The sequence below is a fragment of the Hipposideros armiger genome, unplaced genomic scaffold (assembly GCF_001890085.2).
Source record: "Hipposideros armiger isolate ML-2016 unplaced genomic scaffold, ASM189008v1 scaffold_98, whole genome shotgun sequence".
Classification (NCBI taxonomy): domain Eukaryota; kingdom Metazoa; phylum Chordata; class Mammalia; order Chiroptera; family Hipposideridae; genus Hipposideros; species Hipposideros armiger.
In genome coordinates this window covers 1711228-1730130 of record NW_017731448.1, presented here as the reverse complement: position 1 = coordinate 1730130, position 18903 = coordinate 1711228, and the positions used below count along the sequence as shown (strand labels likewise).

At 42.7% G+C, this 18903-nt stretch overlaps 1 protein-coding gene across 4 annotated transcripts in view; it reads right to left on the bottom strand.

The window, feature by feature from the left end:
• RETREG1 (reticulophagy regulator 1) overlaps positions 1-18903 on the bottom strand; it is a 131980-nt gene that overhangs the window by 78239 nt on the left and 34838 nt on the right. For 3 of the 4 annotated variants that reach the window (XM_019646206.1, XM_019646208.1, XM_019646210.1), the window contains exons 2-3: positions 16309-16415; positions 10988-11018 (exon numbers count right to left, since the gene is read on the bottom strand). In XM_019646206.1, coding sequence (XP_019501751.1) covers positions 10988-11018; positions 16309-16415 — 138 coding nt within the window. Of the gene's footprint in view, positions 1-10987; positions 11019-16308; positions 16416-17785; positions 17904-18903 lie in introns of those variants that run through there. The other variant, XM_019646207.1, reaches the window with a different exon arrangement.

The following is an 18903-nucleotide window of genomic DNA, read 5'->3' as shown; positions in this document are numbered from 1 at the left end:
GGCGAGAGGGCACACACAAGCAGTAGGGGAAGGGGACCCATATGTTCCCATTTATTTCCAACAGAGGAAAAAGTACTAAGTCAGGGACCAGCGAGGGAAGGAGAGACTTCTGAGAACACATAATAAACAACATCCGAAAGATTTCCTAAGACAGTGGATAGAAATAAGCAGTAAAATGTTGATGCACTCAAAAAAACCACTGAGTTCTTAGGGGCCTCAAAAAGCATCAGCTTGTCCCCAAACTAAGAAGCACAGTCATCTGTCATTGACTTGTGAATTTCCTCTCCACCAAATCTGTCTTATTCTCCACTGATGCATCCTTCTATCACTTCTCTTACTCCCTGTTCATTTTTTTCCTTCCCCCTACCATATTAAAATATGTGTACCCATGCATATATGTGTATGCATACAAACATAACTTTTCATTGTATTTTCTTCTTGTAACTGGAGGAGCAATACTAATGTTTTTGCCCTGATGAAATAGCCAGGTACTAATAACACTGTGGAGCCAGGAAGCTAGCTTTCAACAGTATTCTTCTCAGCTTCTATTAATATAACATGCTGATGTCCCATCTCTTATGCGCCCTCTAGTGGTGGCCAGCACAAGAACAGAGCAGGTCCTATAGGGAAGTGTTACTATTATAAAATAGGTGTCAGAGCCCAAGAATTGGCACAGATTTTACACAAGCTTTCAAATATACAGTATTCTGGCTCACGGCACCATTCACTTTATGCATCAGGCATTTTCTTTTTGTGATCTTTGGTACTGCCATGTAGTAAACTCAAACTCACAGAAGCAATGGTTGGTCTGGTAAAACACAAAATATAAAGTCCAGTGAAAATAGAGTGTATAAATAAGCTGTGGTATGGTCACATGATGGAATATTACATAGCAACAAAAAATGAAGCACAGCTCTACACAGCAACATGGATTAACCTCTCTGAAAAATGTTTAGTGCTAAGACACTAGTTCTAGAAGACTACATAAGTGTGGTACCATTTTTATAGACCTCAAAAACAAAAATTTTATTTAGGAATACATGTAAATAAATGTATATTTATACATATATACATATATTTATAGGTATATTTATATTATATATTCATATATTTGTATGTATACATACATAGATACAAGATACATACATACAAGAGTGTCAGCTCTGGTTGGCAGAAAGGTGCCCGTGTGTTCGTTTTATTGTAATATCTTACAGCTTATGTGTATATTACATGCATTCTTCAATATATCAAATATGATCGCTAAAATATAATTAAGGAATATGCATAGGTAGGTAGGTAGATTGATAGGCTGATAAGATTGACGGCTGATATCTGATACATGGGCAGAAAGACAGACAGGCCGACAGAACCCAGGGCTGTGTTGTTCAGAAGAGAACACGATGTCTTCCCAGATTCATTCTTGTTTGAATGGCTCAAAGACTCTTAGGCTGTATAGCAGTCTTACTCTGGACGACACAAAGAGTTTCCAAGTTTTGCTTAAAGAAAGCATTCTTAGAGGATGGATACCGAAACCATGAGAATGAGCAGGCCCCTTCTCCTGTACCAGGAGCCTGAACTGTGATTGCCGCTGAGCCTCCGACGGGAAGAATTTAAGAACTTTTATACCACGCCTCGGACACCACCTGACCTTGGAATTAATCATTTCGATTTATTACTTAATGCATTAGTAATCTTTCTTCACCCCAATCCTATGAGACTTAGTGCCAAGCGGCACGTGGGCTGGTCGGCCTACGATGCCTCTGAATTATTTCTGAGGCTCCATCCCCTCCTGTGAGCTCAGCTGCTTCTCTGGACTTCAGCCCTGACCTTTGTTTCAATGACTGGGCCGTGCCAGCCCCTCTCCTTGTAACCAGAGCCCCGTCTCTGGATGGCAGCTCTCTGGCACTTAGGTGAAGCGAATACCTGGAGTGGTGCTGCTTGCAGAGGTGCACGTGCCACCTCCCACATCTCCAGTCACTGGCCCAGCCCTGCCTGGTAGGACACCCTCCTTCCCCTTTCAGCAAGCATCTCGTCTCCCCTCATGATAAAGGCTGTGCATTACAGAAAAAGAAGGTAATAAGGATAAACAAAATCAAGAAAGCAAAACCCACCTACATTCCCTTCACACGGCGATATCATATTTATATACCAAAATGGAATTATAATGCACTGTGCATTATACCTCCCCGTGCTTGCTGTAAATCTACATTTTTTTTTGTAATTAGCAATAAAGGGTCAACTTTCATATCCCTAAATATTCTTTTACAACATGATCTGAATTAGCTATATAACATTCTACTTATTCCAGTTACTATGCCTGCATTAAAAAAAAAAACTTAATGATATAAAACAAAAGTCAGCCTCGCACACAGCTTCTGCCTCAGGGCCTTTGCATTTGCTATCCCCTCTGCCTAGAAGCTCTTCCTCCACTACCTCACCTCCTTCAAGTCTCTGCTCAAAAACCTTTTTCAGGAAGGTCCTTCCTGGGCACTTTATTACACTTGGCCCTCCTGCCCGCCCTCACACTCTCTACCCCAGCTACTGTGTTAGTTTCCTTTAAACAAGGTTCACCATCTAACATTATCTATTGTAGTAACATATTTATTTTCTGGCTCACTCACTAGAATGCGAACTCCATGAGGACATGGCTGTTTGTCTGTTGTTGCTTTTCTTTCTTCCACAAATGACTAGAAGTTCTGGCAATAAAGGCATACGATAAATGCTTGTTGAAAGGATCAATAAATGAACAAACACATATATATAAGCTTACCAAAAAAACTGAAAGAAAGTAAAATAGAAAGTGAGTTTCATTTCTGGGTGATGGGGTTATAAAGGATTTGGGTTTTCATCTTTTAATAAGTTTCCTAAATTTTCAGTTTTCCAAATTAGCATATGTTACTTTTAAAATAAAAAAGTCATATTTTAAATGCTAGTAGGCAAATATGGCTATAACAATGTTTGGAAACAATAAAGAGAGAGAAATTCTTAACCACAACATTGTCACGGGGATATGAAAGACAGTTTGGGGAATATAATCAATAACATTGTAAAGATTTTGTAGGGTGTCAGATGGGCACATGTCTTCATGGACGGTGTAGATGCCCGACCACTGCAGTGTACGCCTGTAGCTGAAGCTGAATAATACTGAATGTCAGCTATAATTTAATATACATAGTCACGGGATGTGGAGTACAGCACAGGGAATAGAGTCAATGGAATTGTAACAGCTATATACGATGTCAGAGGGGTAGTAGACTGGGGGAGGGGGGTTATCACTTTGTGAGAGGTATAAATGTCTAACTATTAAATTGTTTTGTACAACTGAAACAAATAAAAAAAATGGACACACACACACACACACACACACACACACACTTTCAACTACTTGTGAAGTCTTAATTTATATTCAAATAATTACGACATAGGCCAGGGCAATTAAGAGAAATGTTACCTACTAATCATTCTCCCTTCTCTGGTAATTTAAATGTACTGATGCAAGAATGCTATTAGGTAACACTTAATTAGTCTAGCTTAATTATTTTAGATATTCATAAAGGAACTCCATTTTCAAATACCTAATAACTTAGGATCTAAATTTACAAACATGGATTAAAATGGTCAGAGCTGGAACTGTCATTTGTTATCAAGTGGCAGTTGGGAGCCAAGGGGCTGCCATGGGGAATGACAACGTATACACACTTTTACTTATGCAAAGATGTAGTTCTAAAATAATGGGAAAACTGATGATTGAACTCATATCAAATCAGATTATTATGGAATTACATTAATTTAAAGAAATGTTAAAAACTATCAAAAACAAAAAGTGTAATCAAGTGTAACATTGAGTGCTTTTTTCCCTAAGGAGCCCAAGGTAGTAAGTCACTTAGTAAGTCACTGAGGGCTGCTGCCCCGAGACCCCCAAAGAGCCCGACCCCTGTTTTCTTGCCCATGTTTTGACTTGTTAAATCTGCCTGACTACAAGGAGCATGTGATACTCAGGAAAGGAACATGCAGCCAGGAACAGGTCTAACAATTTGCGGCCCTCGTCAGGGAAGCCCCTGGGCGATGAGACGCGCTTTCTCTTTCGTTTTATTTTTAATGCCTCAAGAAACTTATCAGTTGCTGTCAGGAAGATCCACATCCATTTCATGGAGGGCTTGTCCTCTGAACTCACAATCCAGGCATGTGCTTTAGTACGACAGACTCCTGAGAGAAAAGAATGGCCCTTAAATGTCTAGCACGAGGCATTTTTTAAAAACTCGTAAATAACCTTTTCTACCTAGGTACACCATCGATGGTGAAGAATAAAGAATTCTCCATATCACTGTCTGCCAAAACAGCTTTGAAAACTGCTTACTGTCCTTTGTGCCACACTCGTCTGCCACTGGGGTACTTTTCAAAGTACTACTTTAAAAAATGAACACAACAGATTGGAATCCAGATGAAGAACTTTGAGAAACTTTCAGACCCTTCTCAGTAACTCTGGCTAAGAGCTATCTATCCGTCAATGAATGGATCCGCTCTTTCCTGAAAGAGGAAGAAAAGGGCTCTGACTCTCCATTGTGCAATACATACTACAGAATTGTGCTCATTTATTATTTTTTCTAAAGGGAATAAAAGGCCCATTTGGGTTTTTCTGTTGGCAGGGTAGAGACTTTAAAAGTGGAGCTTAGCGCCCACGTTCCCCCAGACAGCGTCTGCCAAAAACTTATCCAAGCTCATAGATATGCTTATGCTACAATCCAGCGTATTCTGAAGTTAAGTGAATTTTTCTTTCCCTGAGGAAAATAATAATTGTTTTTCATTTAATGCAATCTAATGTATCTTCCATAGCAAGATTTTCTTTTAAAACTCATGGAGATGTGGGTCCCTGTCTATAGTTCTGATTGCAATTAAACTAAAAAAAAATACAGCTTCCAAATATTATGCCTTATTAGAAAGGTACAAACCAAAAAGTTACAAAATACAAGTTATAAATTAAACACTTTCAAAAACGCTAAAACTGTAAAATCTAGTAGTTTCAATACATGAGTCAGAATTACTGTTTGCCAAAACAACAACGAAAGAAACTCTTAAGGCTACTGCGTGTTAAAAAGAAACAACAGGCCCCAAATGGAGTCACTTGTGCTAAGCTCATGTCTCCAAGCCAATATTTAGTACATGTCCTAACTGCAGTTTCAACCTTCGCCAGGAATGTAATCTTAACTGGTCAGTCTAGAATTTTCTGGCGCGCACCAATGAGGTCATCTGCCACATAGGCCCTTGCGGCCCATCCCCCAGAGAAAGGTGAGGTAACCAGCTCTCTCCTTATTCCCGTGACCTTCTGCCTAGAAAAGCCTTCCAGCTTGTACAGGTCCTTGGCGGCTCCTTTCTATTTGCTGGGTGCGATGCTGCCCAGTTCATGAAATGTTCCATAAAGCCAATTAGATCTTTAAGATTTACCAGGTTGAATTTTTGTTATTTAACACACGTGACTACTTCATGCTTTTTACTTGGTAATTCACCCTGTCTATGCAATTTTGATGAGTAATGATGATTCATCAATATAGAATACACAATCTACACACTCAAGTCTCTTCCTCAGAGGAGACAATTTAGCAAATGCTAGATGACTTTTCACTTTTAACGGAGGCATAATATGGTGCTCAAGGATTTAATTAGACATCTCTTACTGAAATGCCCCAACTCGCTCCGGGCATATGAGCTGGGGCAAGCTCAGGGCTTGGGTTTTACAACCAAAGATTCTCGGCTCCTCTTCCGGGGGTTTGGGTAGGGGGAGAACCAGCGAGAACGCTGTGGCAGCTACGTGGAAACAGACAGGACAAAGGGTATTTCATCCCATGAAGTGAGGCCACACAACTGCTTCTCCTGAGAGCAGGTGAGAGCGAGTCAGGCTAAGGGGAGCCGTCCTGCACTGTGACCACGCTAGGAACACAGCTCACAACTCCTTCTAATCCGTGCTGGCTGTAGAAAGGCTGACTGTGAACTCTCTGCTGTACCCCTGCAGAGTCAGCTCAAGGTAAAGCAACTAGGTCTGATGTCCCTTACACCACTGAAAAACCACCCCCACTTCCTGTGAAGGATACCCTGCAAGAGGCATGGGGGTTCCGGGGAAGTCTGTTAGAAAGTCCCAGAGCCCACAGCCATAATATTCAAAATCGTTAGCTGCCATGAAAAAAACAGTATTTTCTATAATTTGTCATTGAACAAATGAAACATGGTTTTTTATGAGAATAGCTCCTTAATCTGGGTTATAATGTATAAAACTATTAAAGAACTAGGTAAAAAAAAATTTGAATTACTGGTATATATGTAAGTAAAGTCACTTCTTTCTAATTTATACTTATGTAGAAAAACTTGGCCTAACTGAAAACAATTTTGTGTTTAAAAGGTAATGTGCACAAGTTTTCCTTTGTTAACAGAGGATTTTATTCAGTCAGCTGCCACAGTCACATGCAGAAATAAAAAGCTTAATATTATACTATGAAGGGATCAAGTTTCATTTCAATACTAGGAACAAGTAGTCATAAAAGGTGTTAATTTGGTTACATTGACAGACGGCTCTGTATAAATCCTGTTCACAGACTGTAGAGTTAGTGCTTATTGTTTATTAAAAATAGGTCAAGCATGAGCTTTTCTCGGAATTTACTTACTGGGAATCACGTTTACATGAAATGAATTTTCCGGGTACAAAAATCAATATGTGAATGGCATCTAATTAAAATTAGCCAATTTTCATTGTTGATGACAATATCGGCAATTAGATGCTGGCTCTACTGTTATGTACTAGTTAAAGGTAACACATGTGAACTTTAGGAATACCCTTAAAAGTCCGGAAAAACTACACGCATGCACCGGTGTACATATACACCGCCATCTTCACGCTCCATTTTGAAGGAAAGACATTAAGCTCAGCTTACCTGACAAGTATATGGTAAATCCTCCAAAAACACAAATAATAGTCTATGAAACAGCACACCTTTAGGCATAGACAAGGAAAGGCAGAGTCCCTTTCTTCCCAGCTTTACTGAGATATAACTGACATAAAACATTGTATACATTTAAGGTGTGCAATATAATTTCATACACGTATATACTGCAAAATATTTACCTCAATCAAGTTAATTAACACATCCTTTACCTCACATACGGAGAATTCCCATTTTGTTGTTGTGGTACATTTCAACTTGACTCCATTAGCAACTTTCAAGTATATGATATAGTATTGTTAACTACAGCTCCATGCTGTGTACATTAGATCGCCAGAACTCATACCCCTTATAACGAAGTTTATACCCCTTTGGCCAGATCTCCCCGTTTCCCCCACCCCCAGCCCTTCTCAACTACCAATCTACTCTGTTTTTTAGTTCAGCTGTTTTAGATTCCATATATAAGTGAGATCACACAGTATTTGGCTTTCTTTGTCTGACTTATTTCACTTAGCAAGATGCCCTTGAGTTCCATCCATGTTGTCACCAAGGCAGAATTTCCTTCTTTTTTTTTAATGGCAGAATAAATATTCCATTGTGAATATACACCAATTTTCTTTCTCCATTCATCTGCCCACCGACACTTAGGTTTCCATGTCTTGGCTATTGTGAATAAGGCTGCGGTGAACATGGAGGTGCAGATATCTCGTCAAGGTCCTTTTTTCATTTTCTTTGCACACATACCCAGAACTGGCATTGCGGAATCATATGGTAGTTCCATTTTAATTTTTTGAGGAAACTCCCCACTGTTTTCCACAGTGGCTGAACCACTTTACATTCCCACCAGCAGGGCATGAGGTTCCCTTTTTGAGGGGCTCCTTTTTCATTTAAAAGCTTTCCAATGGCTTTATGAAGGGAGAATGGTCCATTATTTGACTCACCTTTCTAACAGTGAACTTATGATCCTTAAATGAACCAATAAGAGTCCCAAAGAGAATGTCTGGCTCATTCTGAGACTGAACACAAACTACTAGCCAATGCAGAAAGAGGAAAAACGAACCCTAGTTTGCTAGCCTGGAAACCCCAGCCATACAGGGCACGGTGGTGGCGGTGGGTGCTGATTTCTAACTACTGTGAAGAGTAAGGCTTCTGAGCCCTGAGACCTTGGAAGTGAAAAGACCCTGATCCCATGAGGCTCACAGGAGCCAGACAGTGTCTCTTTCTCCCTCCCAGGATCCCCTTATCCGTCACTGCATTTTATCCTTAAAATAAAGTGCTTTTGAATTTTTCAGTGTTAAAAACACAAGCACTATCTGATACTAGATGCCAAGAATCACTGTTAACGATGTACCAAATCATCAAAATAGTTCGCGGAAAAAATATTTTAATGTCACATCTTCGATGTGAGGAAGAGAGAAGAGAACGAAATTACACAATGGAAACTGCAGTGAAAAAATATTGGGAAATGTCATATGGGCACTTGGCTTATTAGGGAGACCACTCCATGGCTGGTGTAGGTGCTTGACCACTGCGCTGTACACCTGAAGCTGAAGCTGAATAATATTGCATGTCAACTATAATTTAATATACATATATATATATAGTCACAGGATATGGAATATAGGGAATAAAGTTAATGGGATTGTAATAGATAATATGACATCAGAGGGGCAACAGATTAGGGGAGGGGGATTATCATTTTGTGAGGGGTGACATGTATAATTATGACATTGTTTTGTACACCTCAAACTAATAAAAAAAATATTGAGGAGTATCTATCCCTTCTAGAGTGAATTAAATCACTTTGAAAGAGAGACTGGCCAAACAAGGGCATAAATGGAAGAACACTAATGATTCTGACTCTGACCACACCTCTGGTCACCAATTGTAACTGTTGTACTGATTTCAACGTGTGGGGTTGCTTTCCCCCCAAACCACCAATTCTCGGACACCAACTGGGTGTCCTACAACTCAGCTCAATTCTGACACTCTCCACCTGGAGATAGGCTCAGATCCCACAGGTTATAGGCTCAGCCCTAAGAGACTGCCCCCGTCCCTTGAGATGCCAACACAAATCCAGGTGGTCACCCGTACTTCTGACCAACCAGCTATAGATTGGAGGTTTCCATGACCCCGTCTCTTTGGATTCGATTAATTTCCTGGAGCAGCTCACAGAACTTGGAGAAACATTTTACTTACTAGATTACCGGTTTATTATAGAAAGATATAACACAGGAACAGTCAGATGGAAGCAATACATAGGATAAGGTATGGGGAATACCTTGGGGAATACTCTCACCAAATATCCACGTGTTCACCAACCCAGAAGCTTCCCAAATCCTGTGCTTGTGGGTTTTAAGGAAACTTCATTACACAGGCATGGTTGATTCAATCACTGGCCATTGGGGGCTGATTCAGTCGCCAGCCCCTCCCCCTCCTAGAGGTCAGGGGATAGGACCGAAAGTTTCAACCTGCTAATTACACTGTTAGCTCCACTGGCAACCTGCCCTCCATCCTTGGTGCTTTCCAAAAGTCAGTCCATTAACATAACATAAGACAGCTTTATCCCTTTCATCGTGTAGGAAAAGCCAATAGTTTTAGGAGGTCTGTGCCAGAAACGGAAACGGAGACCAAATACATATTTCTTATTATAAATCACAAGATCACAAGCACACAAAACTCTCAGAGCACATCACAGACTTTTTAGGACTGGGAGGAACATTTGAGATGACTCTCTCTCTCTCACTTTCTCATTCGGCAGATGAGAAAACTGCGCCAAGAAAGCAATGACCTTGACAAGACCACTAACTGAGGGGTTGAAATCAGGATGGAAGATTAGCTGCACCTGACTATACATGTCGGTGATTCTGGAGTGAATGAGACCTTTGCCAAAAAAGGTAATTTCCATTATCATGCCCTCTCTGGGGACACATGAGCACTTTTCCCAAGTACTGAAATGCTAAAAATTAAAAAAAAAAGCTACTCAGCTACCCATTCCTTGACCAAACCCAATAGGAGCAAAGTGAGTTCCCTGGTCCTGCTGTGCTTGCTAATGCTTTTTCCAAATGATTATCAAACAGTCAAAACAGCTTCAATATCAAATGCGGATTCTCAAAAGCGAGCAGAAGGGTCATAAAATTACCATTTACACCTGAAATAAGCATTATTTCCAAGAGCACAGCTTCTAAAGTTACATTACACAAAATAGCAAGTTACGGGGGTTTTTCCATGGGATTTTAATGGCATTGTTTTGTCCTCGTTTTTTGTGCATTCATTTCATGCTGCCCACTCTGATATAAATCGAGCACCCCAACCGCCTCGCTTTAAGTAATACAAGAATATTTTTAAGGCAGAATTTTAAAAATTAAGCAAACACCTATGAAATTCATTCTACTAGAATATTAATCCGTACGCTTCCCTCATCTTTCCACTTCTCATAGGCACAGTTGGGGAAGTGACTCACGTCCCCCCTCATCAACTGCCCCGGCTCTTTTCTCTCCCACTCGCGAACAGCACTTCACTTCAGGATGGGTGACGGCGAATGACAAGGGAACCACCTAGCCTCTGGCTGGGCAAGGAGTCAAGAGGTCAGCCAACATTTGCTGCACGCGCACCCCTAAGAGCCTCGCACCCGCTCCTTCCACCCGAGTCCTAGAACTGACAGCACGGTTAACCGTCAGGCATGTGCCAGCAGAGGCCCATGCCTCAGTGTTGCCCCGTTCTTCTCCCACGACGACAGTGCCGTTCACACCCCAAAATGAAGCCCAAGAGGAAATCCCCAATGAAAACCCTTCCTCCCTTCACTTACGGTCCTCACACATCATGGCGGTCACTTATCCACGTTGCCCAATATTATAGCAAGATATGGACTATTCCTTACAAAGAGGCTTAACTTGATCCTCACCCTCAGTTCAACTGAATTTTCTTGCATTTTCCCGTTCTTGTACATTACTATAAGATTTAGGTCCCCGTCCCTACAACATTATTTCAGAGAGCCACCTTGGCAGCTGTCCCCTCCCCCACCGCCCTCCACGAGCTACAGCACTGAAGGTCCCTACCTTTCACTGAGGCTCCTCCACAGCTGTGCACCTGCAACAAGGAGAAGTAAAATGTGAAACGTAACCGAGGCATTGTTCTCCGGAGGCATTTCTCAACTTAGAAATATTCCAACCTATTTAAAATGCAGTGCTTACATCTTTCAACTCTAGAAACCATCCAATCACACAGTGTATACCTTTGATACCATAACTAATTCAGGCAAGTAGTCCACAGATACTTACTGAGACCCTACTACATGCGAAACACTTGGCTAGGTACCATGGGGGATGGAACACTGCAGAACACAGGGGCCTGCCTTGGGGAACTGACTGCACAGTGGGGCAGGCAAAACCCGCCCTCCAGTAAACATGAACCAAGGTAGCGGGTGTAGAAACTATCTATACGAGCGGCACAAACCATGAGAGCACAGGGAAGACGGAAAATGTGGCTGCTTAAGAAAGCACCAATACCATAGGTGGCACTGAAGGTGAGCTTTGAAATGGAGTCGACAAAAGGGGACCGAAGGCATCTTATTTGAGAAAGGAGATTTTTACCTATTCATTTTTTAGGTGTTTGGAGCTTATAGCTAGGCTCAAACGAAATCAACAGAAAAACAAAACAGAGATGTAGATCTCATTCCCCAGTAATTTTCTTCATTATACTCCCAATTGTCAGCTTTAACGAAGTCCACTATCAGAAATGGCCATGAGGCGGTTTCTGCATTTTCCATGGAACAAATGCCAAAGATGTTGTCCCTTTTGTTCTTCAATATCCCCTGTCAAAGCTCTGTGTGCTAAATTCTTCTTAAAATTTAGTCACAGGAAAAAGTTTCTCAAAATTGCTTGCATCCTCTCATCAGATGGTTAGAACTGTGCAGTGGGCACCATTTCCCCTTTCACCTTGGCTGCCAGTAAGCTCAGGAATACAGCTGGTGCTCAAGCACAGTCACCACAGCAGACTGATTCCTCTTCTTCTGCTAGACCTCTCGTAAGCAGCCTTATTTTTTTATATTCCTTATAAGCTGCCTCCAATATTTTGCAGTTAGATGGCCTATCAAACCAAAGCAAATAAACAGCACAAAAGAATCCAAGGACTTGTGAATACTAGCAGGGTGTCAGCTGACGTTGGGAAGTTGGATACACTAAATTCTAGAGGCACAAATTCACCTTGTCACATGACATTTCTTGGACATCAGCGGAGCAGAGAGAGGAGAAAGTGGCTAACAGTGTGGGCTGTTTGCTTGTTTGTTTTATTATTAAAAATTGAAAAAAAAATGAGTGTGGTTGCTGGCTAAGAGGACAGGGCCATTTAGAATGGTAAGGACAGCAGCACCGCAGTCCCTAAGCACAGACCAGGTTGGGGCTGAGGCACGGTGCAACGGCCAGAGGCCGAGCAGGGAAACCTTGAACTGAGGGCGAAGAGCTGGTCCAACAGGAGCAAGGGGCGGGAGCCTGGCCAGAGGGCTCCACTGAGGACTGAGCAGCGGCCTCTGCAAGGGTTGGAGGTCAAGGGCTAAGGTCAAAGGGGAGGCCACGCCAGGTGATGGAAGCCGGGTTGCTGTACAAGCCATCAGGGCATAAGTCGGGATGACAGAAACAGGAGGGTTCACAAGCCACAGTGGGTCCACGATCGTTGGCAGGCAGAACATGTGGCACAAATGGACAGTGCAGATTTCGCAGGAGGAAGGGTGGAAAGAGACAGGGGTTGAAAATGCTGCCCATGTGACAGGTGAAGCCTGCTGAGCCCGCCTTCCTCCCACTGCACAGGGCAGTAGTTGAAGAGTATCTTAAAGAGAGCTGGGGCGGAAATTCTAGTTCTTCTGCATTGAGAGAAAAGGAGGTCAGGGAAGAGTCTATGGCAGCAGAAGGCTTTTCCACACTGCAGAAGTGTTCCCCAGAGCCCAGGCGAAGGGGTTAAAGCAGGAAGCACGCACTAAAACAGGAAGCGTGGGACAGAAACCCATGGCAGCCAGAGGGTGCTCGTGCTCGTGACAGGTAACAGAGACCTGGGCTCCCGCAGTCTTCGCAAAGATTAATTCACAACAAGGATCTCCATACTTTCACTCACCAATTTCATATTAAGCGCCTAAGATGGTATTAGAGATGATCATGGAGGGGGAGGAGGGCTACAATTAAGTACTTAACAACAGAAGTTTAATATCTTTCTCCAAAAACGTTGTGGGAAGTGGGGACGTTGAGAGATGGAAGGAGGCCGGACGGCCCCGTGAGCCTTGTGACGTTGTGATCCTTTCCCAGTTGCTGGTGCTATAAGCCAGGGCAGCTAATGAGAGCAGCTGGCAGTTCTGGTGGAAGCCGTGGTATTACCATAACGGCATCTGGATCTAATTTGAGGCTGATTCTGGGCCTCCGAGACACCAATTCATCACAGCCGGGCCCTGGGCTGAAAGGCCTGTTAAGTCAGGCTCCTGCCAGCTATTTACCGGCCTCAAATGAGTCTTTGTCCTAAAAGACTTGACTGAAGAGGACGAAGCAGGCACCAGTGTTTCTTCCGTGGTAGACTGGGGGGCGCTAGGAAAGCACAGAAATCAATCCCGTTTCTCTCCCCACCTCTTTTTTATGCAGCAGAAAACGCTGTATTCACAGCAATGTCACCCAGTGAAAACCCTGACAGGAACACTGGCCTGTGACAAATGTCTGCCCTGCAGGACGGAGCATGAGAGCTCCACTTGGGCAGAGAGGCCGGCGTGTGTCTGGATCTCACTGGAAGCCCGGCGCCTCCCACAGGCCCTGGCACACAGAGGCGCTCACAGACTGGCAGGCGAGGGCACAAACCCCATGTGGTTCCGCTTATGTGTCCGAGTTGAACAGACTAGACTGTTACTGTGGCCAAGGCACCGCTATTTTACCTTCTTATTCAATCCATACACAGCCCTGTGGTAGGGGTTGGATTTTCCCATTTCACAGGACAAAGAGGCTCAGATTGGCAGGAGGCTGAATAGTGGCTCCCAAAGGCATCAGGTCTTAATTCCTGGAACCTGGAAAACGTTACTTTGTATTGAAAAGAGGTTTACCGGATGCAATTAAGCTAAGGATCATGGGAGTATCCTGGATTATCTAGATGGACCTTAAAAGCAATCGCAAGTGTCCTTGTAAGAGGAAGGCAGAGGGCGACTTGACACACAGACAGGAGAGGAAAAGGTCATGTGACCATGAAGACAGACACCGGAGAGACGCAGCCACAAGCCAAGGACGCCAGCAGCCGCCAGCTAGAAAAGGAAGGGAGTAGGTCCTTGCCTAGAGGGGACACGGCCCTGCCAGCACCTTGACTTCCGCCCAGCAGTACTGATTTTTGGACTCGGGGCCTCCAGAGCTGTGAGAGAAGAAATTTCTGTTATTTTGAGCCACCAAGTTCGTGGTAATTTCTTATAGCAGCCCTAGGAAACTAATACCGTCTATGACGGGGCCTCTCGAAGGCTCGGAAATGGAGTGAATCAACTCAAGAACTAGACGCTTTAGGTCGTCATCTTCCAACTCTAGCACCTTCATTTTTTATAGGACTGAATCTTTGCAATGAGAAGTTTCCAGCAATTGGTGAATATGAAAGTTCCGTATTTGCAAGAACATTAAGCCAAGGAGTCAGTGCTGCAAACAACCTCTGTGTAAGGGGCCAAGACTGAGAAAAGGACAGTTACGGAGTCTTTCAGCTTCATCCATGGCCTCCCGCATTGGTCTGTTCCTTGTAACTTATCCCGGGACCAAGTCTGTTACGCCACTGAAAAGATCGGGACACTCAGCCTGCTCTGTGAGTCAACGTCCTCCACTGAGCGAAAATGACTGCGGATAAAACTTATAGATGGCTATTTCTTCTAAAATTTCCCTGAGGGAGGGTCCTGGAGGGTGAAAATGTTACAAAATCAATTCAACAAAAACAGGCTGTCCTGTATCAGTTATGAATCAAGGTACAAACATAGGAACCACCAGGTATTGATCCGGCCGACCCTGTACAACATCCTACAGTACTGGGATGGTCCGCCTCTGGGCGGCCTTAACACCTCTGGGTGGCATTACACCTCTGGCGTAAACAGCGAGTATCGGGGCAGGTGAAAAGTCAGGGAGTCTTGTCCTCTGAAACAGAAAAGGGGAATAGAGAGGGAGAGGGGGGGTGAGAGGGAAAGAAGGAAGGACACGTGCAGGAATATAATCTAAATCTACAGACTCGTGAAAAGAGGTAACTGGACAAAAACAAGATTGTTCACCTTCCCAGAACACTAGCATGAAGGAATTACCTTCAAATCTTAAGACACACCAATGTAAAAATACACACACCAATGTATTTTTTTGTAAAAATAGTAAAAATAGTTTACATATGATTGAATTTAGAACTATAAAGACTTAAAATACACACTGGATTTAAGCCCACCAGAGAACATCATGATGGTAAATGATGACAGCTTTTATCCCTGGTCTGAGTTGGCGTTCAGGAGAAGGGTGCTCCCCTCCCCCCCAACAAAGGCCCCGGTGCCCCTGCCAGGGCTGGAACTCCGGGTAGGTCTTATATGCACTGATCCATCTGGACCCCACCCAAAACTATCCCCCTACTTGGGGTTACATTTAGTGAAATCAAATGCCTCATTGTAACTTTCTCCTAGCTATTTTTAATCAAATCAATCTTACCACATTTAGGTTCACAGGGCTTAATGATTCCAAGGAGGGCTTTTTGCCCGTTTACGAAACCAGCTCAAAGCCTGGTAGAAAGAGGCGCCTCTGACTATGGAAAAGCTTGACTCACATTTATAATCCAGACAAACTAGCCAGAAAACACCTTAAGAAAATTTAAAACATAATTCAAGTTCTCACTTTTAAACTTAATATTTAAAATTAATTCATTTTTCATCACCAACTAATTAAAAAAAACATTTTTAACCATTATTTAATTGTCCTTAAGCCCTGAATTATTTTTGTCCATTGAGGGAGGAAAAAAAATTATATAAACTAGTCCATTTTCCAATGGCCCAGTTTTATCATGTGGCATGTACTAAATATTTAACTGTTACCCTTGCTGCAGCCTACTTAAGTATCAAAATGGTATTTAAAAATAACAGCACTTAGATCCACAAGAGAAACCAACACACACAACCCTTTGGCTTGAGAGCAGCAGCTATGACTAGGGACGACATCAGTTAAATAAGTAATAAATATTAAGTAAATGTTTAATAAATAAATATGTAATCAACATTAAAAATAGCATAGTCAATGCCTGTATCATCTGGCTTTTTGCTCCTTTTCAAAGGACTACTTTGGCAAATATGCCTACACAACGGTTGGACATTCAGGGTCTAGAAAATTAAACACCATAAAAAATGAATTCTGAGTTTCCTTACCTCTCATCCTCGACAAAACCATATCCTTTATTATTTGCATAATAACACGCCCAAGGATCATGATGGAAATCAGGTGATACACTCTCCATGGAGTCAGTGCAAGGAACCTATCACAGCAAAAACAGACAAATTGTTATTTCGGTTTGCGGGGTTTTATCTTTTTTTAAAATAGGTTGTTTCTGCCACAGGAAACAAAAAATACATTCAACAATTTCACTTTTCGAAAGCCCAATGTGACCGCATGAAAGTTATTTAATAGGCATCAAAGTCAGCAAAATAAAAACGCTTGAACCATGTGTACTTTTGTGCTAGGCTTTCTGTTCTAACCTCTAGTTTGGACAGAGGATCTGCTATCTTGGGGATGGCCCAAATATCGCTCTGCTAACAGATGGAGAATGGAATTGACCTGAAGGAGAATGATGATGGACTAAAAAGGCAGAGCTGCGGGGCTTTCTAATGAGCACAGAGGAGCTACCCTAGATGCCCTATACTTGCTGTCCTCTGTGTTGTGTTTCCTCTGCGCCATATTCATTTCTTTAACTACTACCCCCTCCCCACCAATGTCTTAAAACATAGCAGTTATTAACGATCCAATTTGCTAACACTTTCTCTTTAAGATCACTACCCTTTTGTGTATCTGCCCACCTCCTCTCCAGAGGAAAACAAAGAATCCTTTATCAGGAGGCACACAAACCCTACAGTACTTTTTCTTTTTTTTTAATTGGGCTTATAACGAAATGGAAAGTCACAAGGAGTTTTGAGGCTTCAAATAGAGGTCGAAGCCCATTTTACACAATTGGCCAAGTTGCCAATTAATATTAGCTTTGATGTCATCATAATGCATAGAAAAATTAACTTAACAAATACGTCATTTAATGCCAATTGCAAGGCACTGCAGAGAACATAGCGAATTAAAGAACGCGTGAGTGCTGCCTTCTAGAAACTTACTTCCCCATCAGAGAGACTAACACAGACTGAGCTAACACAGCCCAAGGTAATGAGTCTTAGGTGCTACAGCAGAACAGAAGCAAAGAGGAGAAACGGGTCAACCAAATCAGGGGAAACCTGATAGAAGCGGCACGTGAACAGGGTCTGGGAAGATGGATGCCATTCAGAGGAAAACACAGGCTGCTTCCCTTGGAGGACACAACATGAACAGAAGATCAGAGTCAGGGAAGGCTGAGGTGTGCCCGGGGCCTGCCACGTGTTCTGAGGTGGCTCCAGCAGACGGAGACAGATAAAGGAGTGCTGGGAGGCTGGCAAAGGGAGAAGAGGCCGAGGAAGCAGGCTGGGGGCAGGCACTGCGCAGGCCCTGAAGGACATACGAGGGCGTTTGGCCTGAAAGATGCCAGCAATAGAAAGAAAGCCAAAGGTGTAGGGCAGGAAAATGAAATGATGAGTGAGTTAGTAAAACGCCTGGAGGCTGCAGAGAGGATGCGGCGGGATAGGTAAGACGCACGGAGTGCAGGACATTTACCAGGAGGTCACACGCTGCGTCTGGTGAGAAGCGGTCAACAGGAGATGCTGGTGAGGTTTGTGGGTGAAGCCCACTACCACAAGGTGGGCAGCCCAAGCTTGCAGTTTGGCTCTAACGTTACCTGTGTGTGACCTGCACCAGTAAAACGAATGGGTAGAACGGGTCAGTGCTTCTTAAATATTGGTCTGCACCAGCTGCCAGGCTGACCGCCTGGAAAGCTTGCTAAAATACAGACTCCCAGGCCCCAGGCTCCTCCCCTAGGTAGTCTAATTGCTAGCATTTCAATTCAATCAATATTTGTGGATTGCCTACACCGGGCCAGGCACAGTGCTACCCAAAAGGAATTAATGCCGAACAAGAAGCTCAGAGGGAAGGAACAGACATAGAAAAAATAAAAAATAAAAAAAATAATGCCAATATTCAAGTCTTTGGTAACAATTTTTCCTCTACTAACCAACCACTGCTTACTCTGTTTTTTAAGCTCCTATGTTTGTTTTAATCAAGATTCTTTTTGGTGTTTATTTTCTTTTTGGCCTGCCTCCTCCCTAGCAGTTTATGATTAATTCTTGCTATTGTCTGCGTGCCAGGCTCTCTCAGTATTCCCCGCCTCACACTGAAGCGGCCGTTTCCAAAATTTTTGATGGCGACCCACAGCAAGAAATTCATTTATATCTAAATATATACAAATAAAACCAAATTTTCAAAACATAATATTTATCCTTACAATCTGTGATGCCTTCTGATACTTTCCATTCAGTTCTATTATATTTTTCAATGCTGACTGTGACTCACTAAAGTGACTCAGGGCCCACAAATGAGTTGTCACTCACAGTTTGACTCACACTGCATCAGAGGGAATCTGCAAACCTTAGCTCCGTGTGTTTCATTAGAAGGCCTTCTTTGCGGAGTCAGGCAAAGCCCAAGGAGCGACAGAAAGTTCCCTCAAGTGTAAATGTCTTTAGAGCTAGCCAGGAAGAAGCCATTGAAATACTTAAAAAAAAAACAAAGTGCAAAACCAACTGAAGCATTGAAGGTCATTAGTTATTCTTTTAGTGGAAGTTACAATCTTCCAGGAATAGAAAAATTAGGTAATGACAGGACTTCAACCCACAGCCGGG